Source organism: Haliaeetus albicilla, chromosome 19 (genome assembly GCF_947461875.1).
Source record: "Haliaeetus albicilla chromosome 19, bHalAlb1.1, whole genome shotgun sequence".
NCBI lineage: Eukaryota > Metazoa > Chordata > Aves > Accipitriformes > Accipitridae > Haliaeetus > Haliaeetus albicilla.
In genome coordinates this window covers 16665339-16683049 of record NC_091501.1, presented here as the reverse complement: position 1 = coordinate 16683049, position 17711 = coordinate 16665339, and the positions used below count along the sequence as shown (strand labels likewise).

Here is a 17711-nt window from a genome sequence, read left to right as displayed (position 1 = left end):
GGAAGAAAGGTCTCAACTAGACTAAAAAAAACTTTGATTTTTTTCTTCCCAACATAAAAGAAAACTGATAATGGACAAAGTAATAAAAAGATATAATGAGATACCACCCCTAGAAGCAGTGGTACTCAAAGCAAAGAGAGTCTCAGGGGTATTTATTTCATACAGGTAGGTTGCAGGATTATATTAAGACAAGGGAAAAAAAGAAAAACTGATCAGAAACTGGGACAAGTATTCCAACCTGCTCTTCCATGATTTTGTAATTAAGGTAATATATTTTAGACTTGATAATGATTTCTTGCTGTAAGAAGTGCAGTGATTTCTTGTATCTCTGGTAGGGGTAATTATGGCACATTTGTAAGATTTAGACACTTCCCTAAATTAATGTTTATCACATCACTTTTCTAAATTTTATCTGATGCAAGTCAAAAGAAAATCCTTCTTATCACTTTGCATGTTATATATAGGCAATTCTTTCTGTTCAATCCTGTCTATTATACTCACAAGCTTGGCTAATCAAGCAACAGCATGGTACACAGTTTCACACTTCACATAGACAGTTATCTTTTCTTGGCAATGAATTACACTGTTGAAGACAGAATTACTCCCTTATTCCAAAACATTATAAACTGGAAATATTCGAGTTGGATGAAATATTTTGGCCAAATTTAGCAAGCAGTTTTTCCCTACTGTTTTGGAACTCCTGCAGCCCCTTAAGACAGAGATGTTTAGAAATGCATTGGCATCTAACTGAATTTGTCACAATTCACACCTTGTTTTCAAGAGATAATAGGAAAATAAAGTCACTGGGTGAACTAAGTGCATGTGTGTGGATGTCTCTGTGTGAGTGTGTGGTTTTTAGTAACTCACTGAAATCCTATTAGAGGAACAGGTAGGACATAAAAGTTCTAAGAACAGTTCGTTTTAAGTGTAAGGCTGAAAAAGTTCATTACAAGAAAGAATATTAGAAAAAGAATAAGCTGTATTGATTTTTATATCTTTAACTAATGGACATGTAGTTGCTTATATCTCTTCTAAGCACTTATGACTGTCTTTCATAAGTGTCAGCAAAAATTTCCCATTTAAAAACTTCTCACACATAACTTGTACAGAAATCCCTTTTGATCGTGCAACAAACCCATAAAAAGAGGTATGTGATATCACAGTTCTTCACTTGGCAATCAATTATGTTAGTGAAGTCAGAATTGTACCCTCACTCCATAAATTATCAGAAATTGTAAAGAAGTAAAATCTTTTAAACCTTTAAGAAATAACTGAGTAAAAGGAGAAAAACTAATGAGCCATGCTATGATTTGCTTAAAACATTTTTTCCTGTTTGACCTCCCTTTCATTTAGTGTCCTGTAGAAACATCTAATTCTTCTTAATTCAGAAAACTAAAATTATCAGAAGTTTCTATAAATTGCATGTGTGTCATATGAGCTTGGAAATATATTACGCCTCTGATTAAAGATGATACAATACTACAGTTAGTGTTATTATAAGAAGGAAATAAGGAACAGAAAAATTAATTGGTGGGTGGCTACTGTATTCTGACAATTTTTAAATTGAGGGTTTTTTTCCCATTACAGGTCAAATTTGTAACTGATTAAGATATTCTGTGCTACTTAAAAAGGGTGTTTATTAAATATCCAATTTGATAAAAAGCACTGAAAATCCTTCTCCCCAAATATTTCCAGCTTGATAGGAGCAGGCAAAAAGCATTAAGAAATGTAAACACACAAGAAAATTGCAAATCCCACCTGATGATCCAAATATATGGCATTCCTTTGAAGGTGATGTGAAAGAATCTCATTCTAGTAGGCAGCAGTCAGGGAGAAAAAGGAAAGGGACAGAAAGTGCAGAATGTATGAAAAGAGCTTTAAAAGATGTAAACTAGACAGTGATCTTTCTGTTTTATGTAGAAATATAATGCTGCTTTTATCTGCTTTTTTTGGTGAAGTGTTAACAAGTTCTGATCCCAAAACAGAATTGATGAAAGTTTGCCATGAATCAGACTACGAACTACTACATTACATTTTGGCTTTACATATAAAATACAGTAAGCTAATGTAAATTTCTACTACACAGAGAACTATAAACCCTTTGATAAATCTGTGTTTTAAACATGTCCTGATTTATCTACACAGATTACACGTAAGATTGTATCTGATATGAGGCAGTATAAACAATAAATTAATCTCATGATCTATCACCACTGATTTTGATTAAAACAATAGGTAAAAAACCTTTAACTTTAAACTTAACTACCATATATTTTGAATTGTTCCTATGTAATTTTGACTTAGCTAATATCAAAAAGCTGTGAGTAAAGCCTCAAAGGGTTAATAGCAAAACATTACATACACAACCAATGTTATTCTATTCTACTCCCATAGCAGTCAGAAAATTTTGCACTAACGGTACAATGCAAACTTTGATTAATGAATGACTACAAGTTAGTGAGAATGGTACATGACACACATTGCTTTATAGCTGACCTTTGGGCTGCTGGCCTCAAGTTTTAGTTGCATGAGCTGTGCTAGTGTGTGTTCCCGGATACTACTCAGTTCAGCTTGCTGCCGTCTCAGCTTTATTAGCAGCAGCGTGAGCTCCTCTGGCTGAAGGAGTGCAGTGTGCGAAGCCAAAGAGTAGAAAAAAGGTTAATTGGTATCCTGAACAACACTTAATTAAAATAAGGGTTCTTAGTATCTTTCTTACAAAAACTTTCTATAGTGATACAACAAAAGATACACCATTCTTCCCCCAAAGTGACCACTTTCAAATATATAATGAAGGGTTAACTTTTAACTACGCAAAACAATTGATACTGCAAATGCTGTAGAAGTGGAACATTCTATATAAAGGACAAAAACAAGTGAGGATTTTGCAGGAGAAAGTCTGTGCAGCCCTCAAACTTTTTCTGACATGCATATCAAACTGATGATATTGACTTAAGTAAAAGGGGAGATAATTCCAGCCCTTAGGATATCATTACCTGTACATGGACAGCCATTTGAGCTGGGTGAAAGGATGGCCAAAATTAAAAGTAAAAATAATAAAAACCCCACGATAACTGAACTACATCAGAAACGATCACCTTTCACAAAATAAAACTGCACAAGCATGACAAAAATAATTTTCCATCCCACCTTCCACAGGTCAGAGGCTACCAGTTAATTTATTGCTTTACTTTTATGACTAAGATGTACAATACAGCCTTAGGAAGGGATGAAGAATAGTATTTAAAGTCCAAGGTTATATATATAATGGAAATAAAGTCACACTCAAATAGGTATTTGTCAGGTAATTCCACACAGATCAGTTTAGGTCAGTTTGGGAAACTCTACCTGAACCATTCCTGGGAGCCACTTCTATTAGCAATACTTTAAAGAAAACAAACCCATTAACATCACATATTTTTGTTATGTTCCTGTTTGCTTCTGTTTCTTACACTTCTCCAGAAGTCAACCTTATAAAAAGTTAAATATTCACCCAGCATTTTGATTTCCCCACAAGTTCTGCGAGTTGAAAAACCCAAAACAAACCCAAACACAAAAAACCCCTAAAACCCCGCTTGCTCTTTCCCACAGTCACAGAATTTCCCCAAAGCAGAGTAAAGAAAAAAGCTCCAGAGAACCACATATTAAATTACTGAAAAACGAATACCAGTTTCTTAGAATAAAGAAGAAAAATCCCCGAGACTAAGCGTGGTACTGGCACCGTTGTGAGCTCGTACCAAAGGAACCCACAAGAGGGAGCAAGGGATCGCCACATAGCTTCAGTTGTCAAAACCAACACCAAAGCCAAATCGTCTAATGGCCAATCTTCCTCTTAGAGTACTCTTTCAATACCTGGATTTGAAATACTGAATTTCAGAGAGTAAGCGTAAGAATCTAGACTGCTATACAAGACATTTTTGAGTTCTCTCCAAAAATCAGTGACAATGCTTTCAGTCTGAAAATTAACATCATTTCAAAGCACAAGAAAACTTATTTTTAGAAATAAGAGAATTAAAAGTAGCATCTTCAAACAAAAGGAACAGTGAATCACTTTTTCAAGATCAAAACTCTTCTCAGTATGTTCTGCAAAAGCCCGATTTTAGTGCATTAGGAATCAACTCTTTAATGGTACTTAAATGCAACGTTTGCAAGCAAACTTTTTTCCATAGAGGAGCCCATCGAACAGTAATTCCTACTCCTCTCTAGACATTCACAATGTCGCAAACATTTTTGACATTGCTGTAAGTGGTGTGCTTTTGATACAGCTCTTGGGACTCTTGCAACAACCACAACACAACATTTTGTTTAAAGAGCTACCTACAGGTTTCCTCCTCCGGCCCCTGCAACACTTGTGTTGTGGGCAGGACTTCTGGATTCTACAGGCAGAAGCTTGGACCTCCTTGCCCCCTACCCTGCTCATCAGCCCAGCTTCAGCCCAGGGGAGCTGATGGGGCCATGAACCCAAAGAAATGTCTGCAGAAGACAGGGCGCAGAGATAAGGCACCAGCTACCAAAGGCCAACCCCTAAGTTGCTGAAGGTGCCAGGGATTCATGCTGGGAAGTGCAAGAAACAGGGGTCGAGGCAGTGGAAGGATGGACTGGGGAGCTGTTGCCTACAGCATGATTCAAAATCTGTATTCTTAATTCATAATGCTCTCAAACAGTAATTTCCGATGGACGGAGAAAGATTACGGAAAGGAGACAAAAACTGGTAAAGAAATGACATAAGTTTAGGACTATCTCTTAGCTTTTGGCTAAGAGTCATCTTTGAATGAGGAAGGTGGATGGTATTCACCCATATTACTTCGATGAGAATTTCAGCTCTACCACAGTAAAACAGGAGATGTCAGAAAGGGCACAATTTTACCAAATGCAATTTTAGCATCCTCAAGTTTTCCAAAAAAGGTGAACTTTACTTCCAGGATTTTCTAAATTAATGGAGAAATAAGTGTTCTGGGATGTATTCTACCTTCTCCCAGGAATTTCAGTAATGGATCAAAGATGATTTTAAAAAAAAAAATCATCTGTATTTCTCAAAGAAAATCTGGACTCGGCAGCTACACAATATTCTCAGAATTCAATGGAACCACAGAGGAATATTTTATTTGCTTTAAAAATCCCTGATAATTAAAATAAAGGCTACATTTAATGCAACCTTTGAATAGAATAAAATTTCAGTGTTGCCTCTTCATACTTAAAGCATTAATCTTAAAAGAACCCTGATGTACCAAATAAAAATGCAACTCACTGTTTTGCCTTGGAGACTCTGAGGAGTAACAGGCTGTAAACTCAGACCTGCTGGCATTGACCTTCTGTCAGGCACAAAGACATGCTGTACAAAAACAAAATAGCACAGTATGAGCCATAGTTATCAAAAAACCTCAAAAACTATTAAATGCTAAAAAAAAGTCAAGCCAACTTCATGCTCATGACAAATTTGCTATGATTTGTGCCAGCTTTGGCCAGTTCTGCTCTCTGCTGATCTACTATCTAGGACACTTGAGTAGCCTACCACTAAATTTTAGAAATACCCCAGCTTTCATCATTCATTTAATTAGCAGTCCTCCCTCAGAGCTTTTGCCCTACTGATAGCCCATGTAAACAACAATTTTAGTTTGTCACCCATCACTGAAAGCTGTTTAAAAACCTAAGACCTCTATATAGATAGAGGGGTTTAAACCTTAATTTACCTTACTGATTTGAAATAGCCAGTCTCCCTCTTAAAAACATGTCTGTGTTTTTAAGTTAATGGCAAAAGGTAGTTGTGTAACTAAAAAAATATGAACCAAATAGCATGAAAAACCAAAGGTAAACAGAAGTCTTGTACAAAAGACACTAAATATGAACTGAAATGCTAGCATAAAGTGTTTCACAAGGAAGAAAAAGATATCAGAAAGCAAAACATGGCTGAAAGGACAAGTAAGCACATGCTCTGCAGCACTGACCCTAGTGATATTTCTCAGGTGTGTGAGAAGTACTGACTACTAAATTTCCAGTGCAGTTGAGACATAAAGGATGTCAAAATGACTCTTTTGTTGATAGGGACCTAAAAACTTCCAAAACCAAGACTTAGTAATGAACTGTAAGTTGTTTAAACTTAAACTGCTTTAAGATGCAGTTAAAGATTTTTTCCTGCATCAAGAAACATAAAGACAACTGAGAGAAAGATTTAGGAATAATGTTCCGGAGCATTTTACACAAACTTTAGTTTTATATCCAACTGAAAGTAATTTTTATGTAATTACCTCCAATCTATTAACATGTATTGGTTTTATGTGGCAAGGTTTTGGTAGCGGGGGGGGTTACAGGGGTGGCTCCTGTAAGAAGCTGCTGGAAGCTTCCCCTGTGTTCGAGAGAGAGCGAGCCTATACCAGCCAGCTCTAAGACGGACCCCCCGCCGGCCAAGGCCGAGCCAATCAGTGATAGTGGTAACGCCTCTGTGATAACATTTTTAAGAAGGAAAAAAAAGTTGGGACGCGGAAAACAGCCACCAGAGAGAGGAGTGAGAACATGTAAGAGAAACAAGCCTGCGGACACCAAGGTCAGTGCAGAAGGAGGGGGAGGAGATGCTCCGGGCGCCGGAGCGAAGATTCCCCTGCAGCCCGTGGTGAAGACCATGGTGAGGCAGGCTGTCCCCCCTGCAGTCCAGGGAGGTCCATGGTGGGGCAGATGTCCACCTGCAGCCCGTGGAGGACCCCACGCCGGAGCAGGTGGGTTCCTGAAGGAGGCTGTGACCCCGTGGGAACCCTGCGCTGGAGCAGGTTCCTGGCAGGACCTGCGGATCTGTGGAGAGAGGAGCCCACGGAGCAGGTTTTCTGGCAGGACTTGTGACCCCGTGGGGGACCCATGCTGGAGCAGTCTGTGCCTGAAGGACTGCACACCGTGGAAAGGACCCATGCTGGAGCAGTTCGTGAAGAACTGCAGCCCGTGGGAATGGCCCACGTTGGAGAAAGTTCGTGGAGGACTGTCTCCCGTGGGTGGGACCCCACGTTGGAGCAGGGGAAGAGTGTGATGAGCCCTTGCCCTGAGGAGGTGAAGCGGCAGAAAATAACATGTGATGACCGTAAACCCCATCCCTGTCCCCCTTGTGCCGCTGGGGGGGCTTGGTGGAGAAATCCGGGAGTGAAGTTGTGCCCGGGAAGAAGGGAGGGGTGGAGGGAAGGTGTTCTGAGATTTCGTTTTATTTCTCATTTACCTTACTCTGGCTGATTTGTAATAAAAAGTGAGCTAATTTTCCCTAAGCTGAGTCTGTTTTGCCCGTGATGGTAATTAGTGAATGATCTCTCCTGTCCTTATCTCGACCCGCAAGTTTTTTGTTATATTTTTCTCTCCCCTGTCCAGCTGAGGATGCGGGAGTGATAGAACGGCTTTGGTGGGCACCTGGCGTCCAGCCAGGGTCAACCCATCACAATAACACAAGCATGATGGATATAGCAGAGGCACATACGGCACCCCGTTTACAATTTCTTTGTGTCTCCATCTCACTGATGAAGACCAGCAAAGTTACACCAGTCAAGCACTAAGGTTGTGTGCAAATAGACTCTGATCTTTAGTGATCTCCCTAATAACTCAAAGGCATCAAAAGAAACCACTATGTTCAGTTTTCTGCTGGAACCCACGGCAGGCAAACTTGTGGCTGAAGAATAGAAAACAGCATGTGGAAAGAAATCTGGGATTTGCAGTCCTCAGAGTTCCAGCTAAAAAAAGCTAGAAAGGAGAAAGATTTCTGTACATACAACAAACTACTATGAACATTTTGCCTATTGACTCCTTTTCTATCCTTTAGAGAAACAGAGTATCAAGGACAGCAGTATTAGGACAACATGTTTTCACTTAGTGTATTAAAAAAAATGCCTTTTTACTACCTTTACATTTTTAAATGCTTTTTAAAATCAAACCTTTCTCCATAAAAACAGTGATCTAACTTAATCTTCATTATAATAAAATACAGTGCAACATGAGTTTTACAGTAACTGTATACTTTCTACTAAAAATCCTTGTAAATAAGATTTTCAACTACTACAATAAGTATTTTTACCTTAGTATGATGCGTCCTGTGTCTGCGATCAATAGTTACATCTCCCCTTTGCACCGGTGAAGACACTTCTGATCTGTAGGTCCGCTGTGGGGAATATCCTTGGAAAGCAGCAATTGAACCATGAGAAGGTGAGGTGGGAATTGAATGCATCGTCTGATCAGAAATATTAATCATAGTTTTTGGGCTACTTAAAGTACTATGTCTAGTAAGAGTTGTTTGCTTATTGTAAAACTGACGTTGCTGCCATTCATAGAGCTGCCACATTGTGTCATCGCGCATCGACCTCCGTTTTTCTTCGGCTGTAACTGGTCCCATGGCTCTGTCGTAAGCTGATGGCGTTACGCTGCAGAGGCTGTCTGGCCGCGCTTTGCTGTTTCTTGGCAGTGTTCTGTAGCCTTCTGGGTAACGAGGTAAAACTTGAGCTCGATGGCTTGGCATGTTTCTTGGTAACGTCTGATATGAGATTATGCTGAAACACAAATTTTCTTTTTATTAGTGGACAGCATTAATATTATGGCAATAGAGTTTTTTAATATTTGTTAGGTTTATCTAGTTAACGCTTACCTTTTTTTTTAATACTACAGGTACCATTTTAAAAACATGCAAGAAAATCAAGACAACCATCAATTAAAGAATCAACTATATTGATTGAATGTACTGTGGCAGCTGAAACTCGATCCTCTCTCTGATTAGCTGCTTGATTATATAATCCATATTTCATCTTTTTACCAGTTGAACAGTTTAGTAATGTTAAGTTTAGATCAAATCTTGTAACCTGTCTATATGCTGGACAGTTCAGAGTTTTGAAAGCTTTGAAGTTCTATCCTGTTTCCATATGAGCCCATTTTTCAAAAGTGAAAAAAGCTCTCCTGTTGTTTCCCTAAGAAGATCTTGAGCAATTACTATGGACATAAGAAAAAAAAAAAAATTTTAAACAGCAGACCAAGGAAAAATAGCAGTAATTGTCTAATGAAATTACATTTTGCAATTGTCAAGGACAAGCCATTCCATATCAGCTACTCAAGTGAAACAAATAGCAAAATATCATCTTTGTTTTATAATAATATTGTATTGCTTTTCAACTCAGATATGAATTCAAAGGCTTATTCTTTAATTTGTTGCCACATTAAAATTCTGGAGTGCTACAGTCATTTACCAACTTTCAGCATTAGTTGAAATGCAAAATTTTCCATACCACGTATCGATGCATGCTTAAGCATGACAAAGCATTTCTTGCTTTCTCAGAGGACAAAATCTAGGTCATAAACATTGATTCATTCAACCTTTATCTAAAATTCAGATGAGCACCTCTTAAAGCGTTTTGCTACTGATCACATCTATGATAGATGCTTGCCCACAGACAACAAAACTGATCTCAAATTGGACATGATTCAGCCCTCAGAGGGCAGCAGCTTCTAACTACATCCCAGACTAATTCAAACTAAAATCCCTGCCACCACGAAGCACCAGAATCTGAAGACGGTTTTGAATTACTTCAGTGCCACAAAAACATTAAAGAAGTGATGTAGGGCAAATGGCAAGGTAAACCAGCATTATGGATGCTAGATGCTTATGGAATAACTATCAAGGAAATTGATGATGGTAAAATCCACTTTTCACTGAAAATAGTTAAGCTGAGTATTTATGATCACCTGTAACATTTTGGAGATGAAAACTGCTATAAAGAGCTTTACATACACAATCCGTCTGCTACAGTTTCTGCAGCTTTCTAAGAATTAATGTAGTATTATCTCCATTTTGTAGATTGGACAGCTTTCCATTCTCACCAAAAAAAATATAAAACAGGGAAATGGACTCTAAATCCTATTCTTTTGCTGCAAAACCTGTTTAAATACCTCTAAATTTCTTCATGTAACATACCATTAAAGATAAGTGCTTTTCTCCATCTCCATATTGAAAAAACAAACAACCAAGACCCTTTTGGGTTCAATTTCTAACTTTCAAAATATTATTTTAGCTATTCACAAGTGGGTATGGGGAAGCCTGATGTTTTCAATGAAGATATCTGGTAGCTAGATACACCTCACTCACTGAAGCTCCTCTCCCATTTTATTAATCAAATGGGCAGTGTAATCCTGTTGGCTCCTTTAAATATCCCAGACAACCCGATGAAAAGCTGTCTGAAGATTTACTATGTAAAGATAGCAATTTAAAGTCTGCATGCAACTACTTATGTTCTAGAACATTTAGGACGATAACATATCCAACTTCTATTGGTAAACCATGAAAACTGTAAAAAGGCCAACCACCTCAATATTAAGCCTTGTTTTTATCATTTGATAAAATCAAAACAGATTCACCAATGTCCTGTTGATACTTGCAAAAATGTCATTCTAGTCAAATCCAAAGAACAACTTCAGACAGTACTGCAGCTTACGGCTGCCTCGCACACAAAGGGCGACTGCTGCAGCCAGTCAAGCAGTCACGCACACTGTGAATTGTAAAATATTTCTGCAACTGTCATCATAAAAAGCTCCCTACAAATGTTCCCATGTGAAAAAAAGGCTTCCACATGAGTTTATAGACTCCTCAGACACCTTTAGAGGTTGTCCCTAGGATTACTGTTGGGTGGCAATACTGGTTCCAGTGTCCAGGTTGGACTATTTGGGAAAGCAACCTTGCTGCTAAACTTCTAGGGGCTCAGTCCTGCAATGTTATGAATACCCTCAGATCGAAACCTCAAAATAGTCCTTCATCCTAAAGAATGCAAATACCAGCTGGTCCAGAATACAGAACTTCCACACGCGAATCAAGCAAAGGGTGGCAGAGTGAAGATGGAAACCTGGTGCTGTACAGCAGGCATTTCTTACATAGGATGAAGCTTATATGGGCAAGGTGGGGAGACAGAGTCTCACATCCTGGGTTAGCAGCAACAAAAAACCTCACTTAGTACCATGCAGCCCTTCTAAATTTTTTTCACATTTGAGAAAGACCACTCAAGTGGACCGCTTTTGGTGAAAACGTTTACTAGTAGCTGACTTGTGCAAAATTAATTAAATAAAATGATACTGAAGTGGAATGTTTTTATTTAAAAAATATTTATTTTTGTTTTTTTAAAAAAAGGTTTGTCTTCCTCATGGCATCAGTTGCTTTTATTTGTGTGGCTCTTGCAAAACTAGATGTCTAGATCCACAGAAATGGCAGATAACAGCTTCAAGAATTAAAAAACTACAATGCCATCATTCTCATCAGTCAAATTACTAAGGGGTCAGCCTGTTCCTCTAAAAAATTAGTAGCTTTACAGTGAAGTCTTTTCATTCCGTATTGAGGGCAGCTAACAGCTCCTATTTTATATATAGTTATTTAATTGAATCTGTTTGTTAAAAATTTAATATTCTTAAAGAACTAAATTTTTTTTTCAGTCTGACACACCAGAGATACTCAGTTTTGTTCTCCGTGACTTCTCTAACACATCAGAGAGACGTATACAATGGATAGCATCTTTGTTAAATGTCAGCAACTTTTCCCCATTAAGTGAAGTCTACTCTTCTCATAAATTCAAGTTATGAGTTGAACAGGACCTACGACAAACAGCCTTACTAGCCTCTCACCCCAACCTTAAGCTTTAACATAAACTGGAGCTTCCTACTCTCATTCACCAACTTCAATTCTACTTAAATTTCTGTCTCCAGCCAGAAACTGGCAACCTGAACAAAAGTAAAATTTAAAATTTAAATGAAACCACATTCTAAAGACATCACTATACATTAGAAATTTCGATCATTATTCAAGACCACTTCCACACAAAGCAAAAAAGATAGCTCAAGGCAAATTCTTTTCAGTTTGCTACTTTTATGTAGAACTGCGTTTGAAAGCACACCCTTTGTGCTATCAATGCCACCCTTATTTAAGCAACAAGTGTTCTCTATAGTCAAGAATAAAATATTGTTAATTAGTAACATATTGTTAACAGTACTTCCCTCTATTTGATTCCCACGATGAAATCAGTTTTAGGGTTTTATACTTGTTCGCAACTGAAAAATGGCACAGCTATTCAAATTTTTACTGTTTTGTTGCAAGTTTTATAGTCCAATTTAAAAAAAAATCTAATTGCATCAAAGAGCTTTCTCAGTTCTCATTCTGCAGCATGCATTACAAAATAAATGTCAGGGTGTGCAAGTCGCTGTCTGCACTGCAAGTTCAAACTTCATCAAACTGCTTATGTGGAGTATTTCATGAAACAACACATTAACAATTCCTAATTATATTTAATGAAGGACTAATGGCAATGAGGAAATTTTCAACCAATATTGGCAACTGTAAGTCAAACTAATGTAAATTTTTCAAGTTTTGGCAAAAACTGAAAAGCCCCCAACCGCCATATTTTGAAATTTGCAGAAAACACATTTTCTGAACTTGGTTCTGTCTTAAGCTCTGCTCTGTCATCTATCCATACACAAACTCCCTAATTTCCAGCTCTTCAAAATACCTCCTGTGATAGCATCTCCATACTTCCTATCTAATGTAATATTGAAAACTTTTATATTTTACTTCTAGAACTGCTTGTCTGTAAGCCATCCTGGAAGCAACGTACCTACACTTTTGTCAGACAGAGTAATTGCTGTTGGCACAAGATTCAATATTGTCAATCATTCATACATAATTTTAAAGCTTCATGAATAAGCATTGGAACTCAATATTAGAACTGGGAGATGTTTAATTTCATGACAAAAGAAGCTTTAAGCATCAAGTTAGTTAGATTTCTATGACTTACTCTTAGGTAAAGCTTCTCTCTCTCTCTTTAATTAAAGCTTGTTTAAAGTTTAAAAGATCCCTGGAATATTTTTAAAGAATTTTAAATAAAATATTATTACAAGTATTTGTGAACAAAAATGCAGAAGACAGGGCAATTTCAAGAACAGATTTTAAGAGGAAAAAAAATTGTTATGATTGATGACACCTCTCTGCTGGGATAGAGAAATTTCTAACACCCAAAAAGGGTTTCTGGCCATTTTTATTTATTAAGTTATTAATCTAGTTTAATTTATTACTAATCACTCAAATGTTAATAAAAGCAAAACTTTAATAAATCTGTTCTGAGCAGTCATCCAGGCACTTCTTACAGAGAACAATGAATTATATATTTATGTAATATAGACCAAAACCTAAAGGAACCTCACCAGGATACCTGTCTTAGTATTTGCTAAAAAGCCTAGTAAAAATAAAAATTACATAGTACTTACCCTCTTGTTTCCTCCTCTTGTCCTTTTCCTCTTTGTATTTTAATCCATTGTTCCAACTGCAGCATTGAATTAGTTCTCTGCATAACTCGTTCAGACTCTGTATGTGACTGGACCACACTGTGCTGACCTCCATCTCCAGCGTCTGCCAGGACAACACCAACAGCTTTATTCTCAGACCCATTTAAATGAACTGGTCTAAAGTGTCCAGCATGAATCGTGCTTATGGGTAAAGTCCTGTATTCGGATCCCAAAGGATTTAGCTTTACACTGTTAATTTTCGTTAGTGGTTTATCTTGCCCAACTTTCTGGAATCCATATTTTTCAGCTTCCAAAGCTTTCTTCTCCTCATTTTTGTTCACCTCCTTGTTTTTCTGGTTATTTTGTGCCTCTGGCTTAATTAGCACCCGATGGTTTGAAATATTATTTGCCTCTCGAGGTGGTGTATTTTCAGTGGTTAACTTCTCTACTCTGGAAAGGAATATATAAGAAGCTATAATAGCAACAAAACATTCATTTAAAAATAGTAAAAAATGACAAGTGAATATACTGGTGCTTATCAGGTTTATTTCAGTGAATCCCTGTCCAGATATTTTACACTTATATCTTGTCTTTGAGAGAAAAATCTAGGACATATTTTCACAATAATCAAGGACAGGGGTTTTTTTTGTTGTTGTTTTGGGTTTTGGTTTGGTTTGGGGGGTTGTGGTGGTGTTTGGTTTGGTTTTGGGGTTTTGTTTGGTGTTTTTTATTTTTTGTTTGTTTGGTTAGTTTGGGGGGTTTTTTGGTTGGCGAGTATAAGTGGTTTTTCTTCCACACTTCTCTATTTCTTTGCTATTTTAAAAGCATTTACAACATAGGGTAAATTTTTTAAGCTAAATTCCAGTTAACCCCCTAGAAAAGATGTGCACAAGAAGAAATAAAGCCAGAGTCTGAAAAATAGGATGTTCAGTTCCTGGAGGGCTGGACACTCAACAATAAAAATATTCAGTGGCTCTCCAAGCACTACAGCTTCCAGATGTCAACAGCCTGAAATTCAGATGATTTCTAAAGCCATCTTTAAAAATGGTACCAGATTACATTGCTGACCAGCTTGTGATTCACAATACTGCTGAATTTAACATATAATGAGCTCCTTTAAAGAAAGCAAACAACTTTTCATGGTCATGGGCATCAATTAGGTTTTGCTGGTATGTTATCACTTTGGCTGGCACACGTTTTGTGGAAAATAACTGTGGCTTCCCTAATTTTAAGGGAGAAAATAGCTGCTGACTTAGGGAACTGTACCACAAAAATAATGATATTTTTAGAACAGTTACTGCTCTACAGTACTTATACAAGTACTCAGTGTATGCAGTTCTATTAGCTATCTTCTTTTTAAAATTTCAAAGTGTCAAGAAGCTGTATCATTTTCTGTACTGGGACATAAACTGAACATCCAGCTCAGATAGTGAGTTTTTTTTTTTTTTCCAGTTTACTAGAAAAAAAACCAAAACCAACCCAAACCATAAAATGTTTTGATCAACATTTTTTTGGTATGGGAGGAAAGAAGAATCTTAATTTTTTAAGAATACATCTCTGTATAAAACCAAAGCAAGAACAAATCTTTATTTTAAGATGATGTCAAATTAACCTTTCACGCTGTTTGGCATCTTTTTTGAAAATGTATTATTCAGCTTTATAACTGTGTCCAGTTCAAATGCCTAATCCATGTGTAAAAAGGCCATCACATACACAACTGACCAAGAGCACAAGTATAACCACTCCTCTGAAAAATACTCTAATTCCAAGTAGAAAAACTACATATAGCTGTAAGCATTTTGCTTACCCCATCCTGAACAGCAGGCTTAAATGTCCAACAAGTCTACACTTCCCCAACAGATTATTTAAGCCACGAATTCCCAACAGGCCAACAACTATTTAGGACAGAACCCTAGCAAATACATAAAGGACTGAAAACTGTTAAGGTCCTTATAAAATACTACCCACTGCTAATAGTATTGGACACTTAATTTCAAATGCACCTCCCATTACCACCCTACTCTTGCTATGAATTCTCCATGATGTGAAAGGAATCAAGAGACTCCTACCTTGACAAGTACACCATTTCAAATGTATCAGTCAGAAACAGCAAGACATCAATGTCCTCTGCATACTGTGCCTGAGTTAGAATGAAATGCTCATGCACTTTGCATGTTAACAAGGGGTGTGACTCTTTTCCCCCGAGCCTCTTCCTGACATAGTTGTGATGATCCCAATCTCTTCTTGATACTTCATAATGTTATAGAAGTCCTCCAAAATTCACTGTATTAATATAAGTAGCTCAAAATAGTCCTTTTCTTTCAGTGATTATTCCTGAGCTGCCGATGTGAAAGCGTACACACACGTCAAACGTATTGCAAATGGAAACATTCCTGCCAATAATCCAACATGAATGTCTCCCTGGCTATGTGCATCAGCATTATTTTTAAACACAATATTTTTTCTCATACATCACTATTAAATGCAGAGGTTAGATATATCTGATGTTTTCTGCTAGCAGAAAGGAAAGGGTAATATTTCTGCCAACCATAACTTTCAGAGAAAGAAAATCCCTATGTAGAACCAGGTTTTATGTAGAATTTTGTGGGGAAGGACATGTGGTGGAACTGTTATACCTATATCACCTTTTCTATAATTTCCAAGTATCAGCAAAGAAATTCTGTGATCGTCTCACACTACAATTTAAGTGAGGCGTTTTGTTTTTATTCCCCCCCGAGACTTTAAAAACTGTTCCCAAGACCAAACATTTCTGCCTCGGTTCCTCCTCAAGGTTATGGAAAAAGACTGGATCACCTCCTCCCTCCCACCTCAGAAATACCCAGTGTTCTACCACAAACTGACGGAATTCCCTAAACAGGAAAGCAAATGGAAAACTCCATTTCCCACAACTAGCAAGTCAAAAAAGGGTGTTAAAAATTCAGCTTTCAGCCAGCGCTCAAGAGTTTAAAAATAAATGTAAGGACTACTTTGCAAATAATCCTAAACATGGGCATTAATATATGCAACATGCCTTAACAGTACCACCTACCCCCTTATATAGCTTTTTATGTCAATCTTTTCTCAAGGTACTTTACAGCAGAGAAGCAGTTGCCATTTTTACAGATGGAAATCTGTGGTGCAGAGGGAGAGTGGCATCTCTAAGGATATTCATCAGATATGTGGCAAGACTTGGCACAGTGTTCGATTCACACTGTCATACTACTTTCCACTGTCTGTCTTAATTAAAAACCAACAAACTCCAAAATCACAGAGTTGTTTTTCCATGCAATCTTTATGCTGTATCACTCGTTACTATGGTTATACACAGCAGAGCCAAGCATGTATATTTGACACTCTTTGCGATGGTGTAGAGGCTGAATGACTGACTTTCAAATAGACTTCTGGGTTCTCCTTTAACTTTGTGCTTCAAATCAGTCAACCCAGTGTGAGCAAGAGACCTCTTCCCACAGCAAAGGATCCAAATGGGAAAGAATTATCAGAAACTAATAGGTAAACATAAGAAACATAAATCCATATTTATATTTGGCTCCATATTTATATTTAGCTCTCAAAAACACATTCAACAAAACGTGCAGGGTATTTTGAGGACGGAAGAGGGAAAAGACGAAGCGAATGAGCACTTTCAGCATATACTGAATGCAATTTATAGTTCTCTACAGCCAAACAGGAATAATATGTATGGAAGAGCAATGCAGGAAAAGTACTATTTTCTGCTGGTTTATATAAACAAAATAATTCTGAAAGGGTTGGGCAGGGGACATGTAATTAAGTTTCAGATGGACATGAGGACTGTGATTTAATAAAGCCAGGCAGAGGCATTTGAAAAGAAAAAGCCTTTTTTTCCAAACCCAGCAACATCAGTAAACCCCCACTGTGGATGTCGCTATGCTAACAAGCGTTTTTTTGGCAGCTTAGCTTATGCTGTTCAGGGAAAGTGGCTACACTAGGAGGAGGAAAAAAAAGTAAAATATCTTTTCTTAGTACATGCTGCATCACTCAGAAGAAACAAAGGCTTTAGCACACACAGCTGACAGTGAAAGGACAGAAAAATGATGCTCTTAAACATGGGAGAGTAGAGAAATCAGCATTTAGGGTAAAAATGATAAATCAGTATGTTGGTGGATATTAGCATCTACAAACACAAGCAAGCAACCAGTACTCATAGATACAACTTAACTGTGGTCTGCAGTGATACAACATGGAGTAAGATGTTTTGCTAATTCAGAGAGGTTGTTTGAGATCATATTTTGAGTCATAGGCTTAAATAGTTCCTCACTGACTAAAGTATTTGTGTTTAATTATTTTAATAGGCCTCTCAGTACATTATTAAACTTGAATTTACTATCTAGGTAAAATTAAAACAAAAATGTTTAGAAAGGAGTAATTACAGTTAAGTCAATAGGACCAAATAATATTTCTTCTTCCCTGCAGTT

The 17711-nt window shown here is 37.3% G+C and overlaps 1 protein-coding gene across 19 annotated transcripts in view; it reads right to left on the bottom strand.

The window, feature by feature from the left end:
* PLEKHA5 (pleckstrin homology domain containing A5) overlaps positions 1-17711 on the bottom strand; it is a 176270-nt gene that overhangs the window by 35241 nt on the left and 123318 nt on the right. For 11 of the 19 annotated variants that reach the window (XR_011328894.1, XM_069807845.1, XM_069807829.1 and 8 more), the window contains 5 exons: positions 13240-13707; positions 8036-8504; positions 5246-5329; positions 2497-2616; positions 1759-1812 (listed from right to left, as the gene is read on the bottom strand). Coding sequence is in view for 18 of the 19 variants with exons in the window: in XM_069807845.1 (XP_069663946.1) it covers positions 1759-1812; positions 2497-2616; positions 5246-5329; positions 8036-8504; positions 13240-13707 (1195 nt within the window). In the remaining variant the exon portion in view is untranslated. The remainder of the gene's footprint in view (positions 1-1758; positions 1813-2496; positions 2617-5245; positions 5330-8035; positions 8505-13239; positions 13708-17711) is intronic. The other 8 variants (XM_069807846.1, XM_069807832.1, XM_069807835.1 and 5 more) reach the window with 3 other exon arrangements.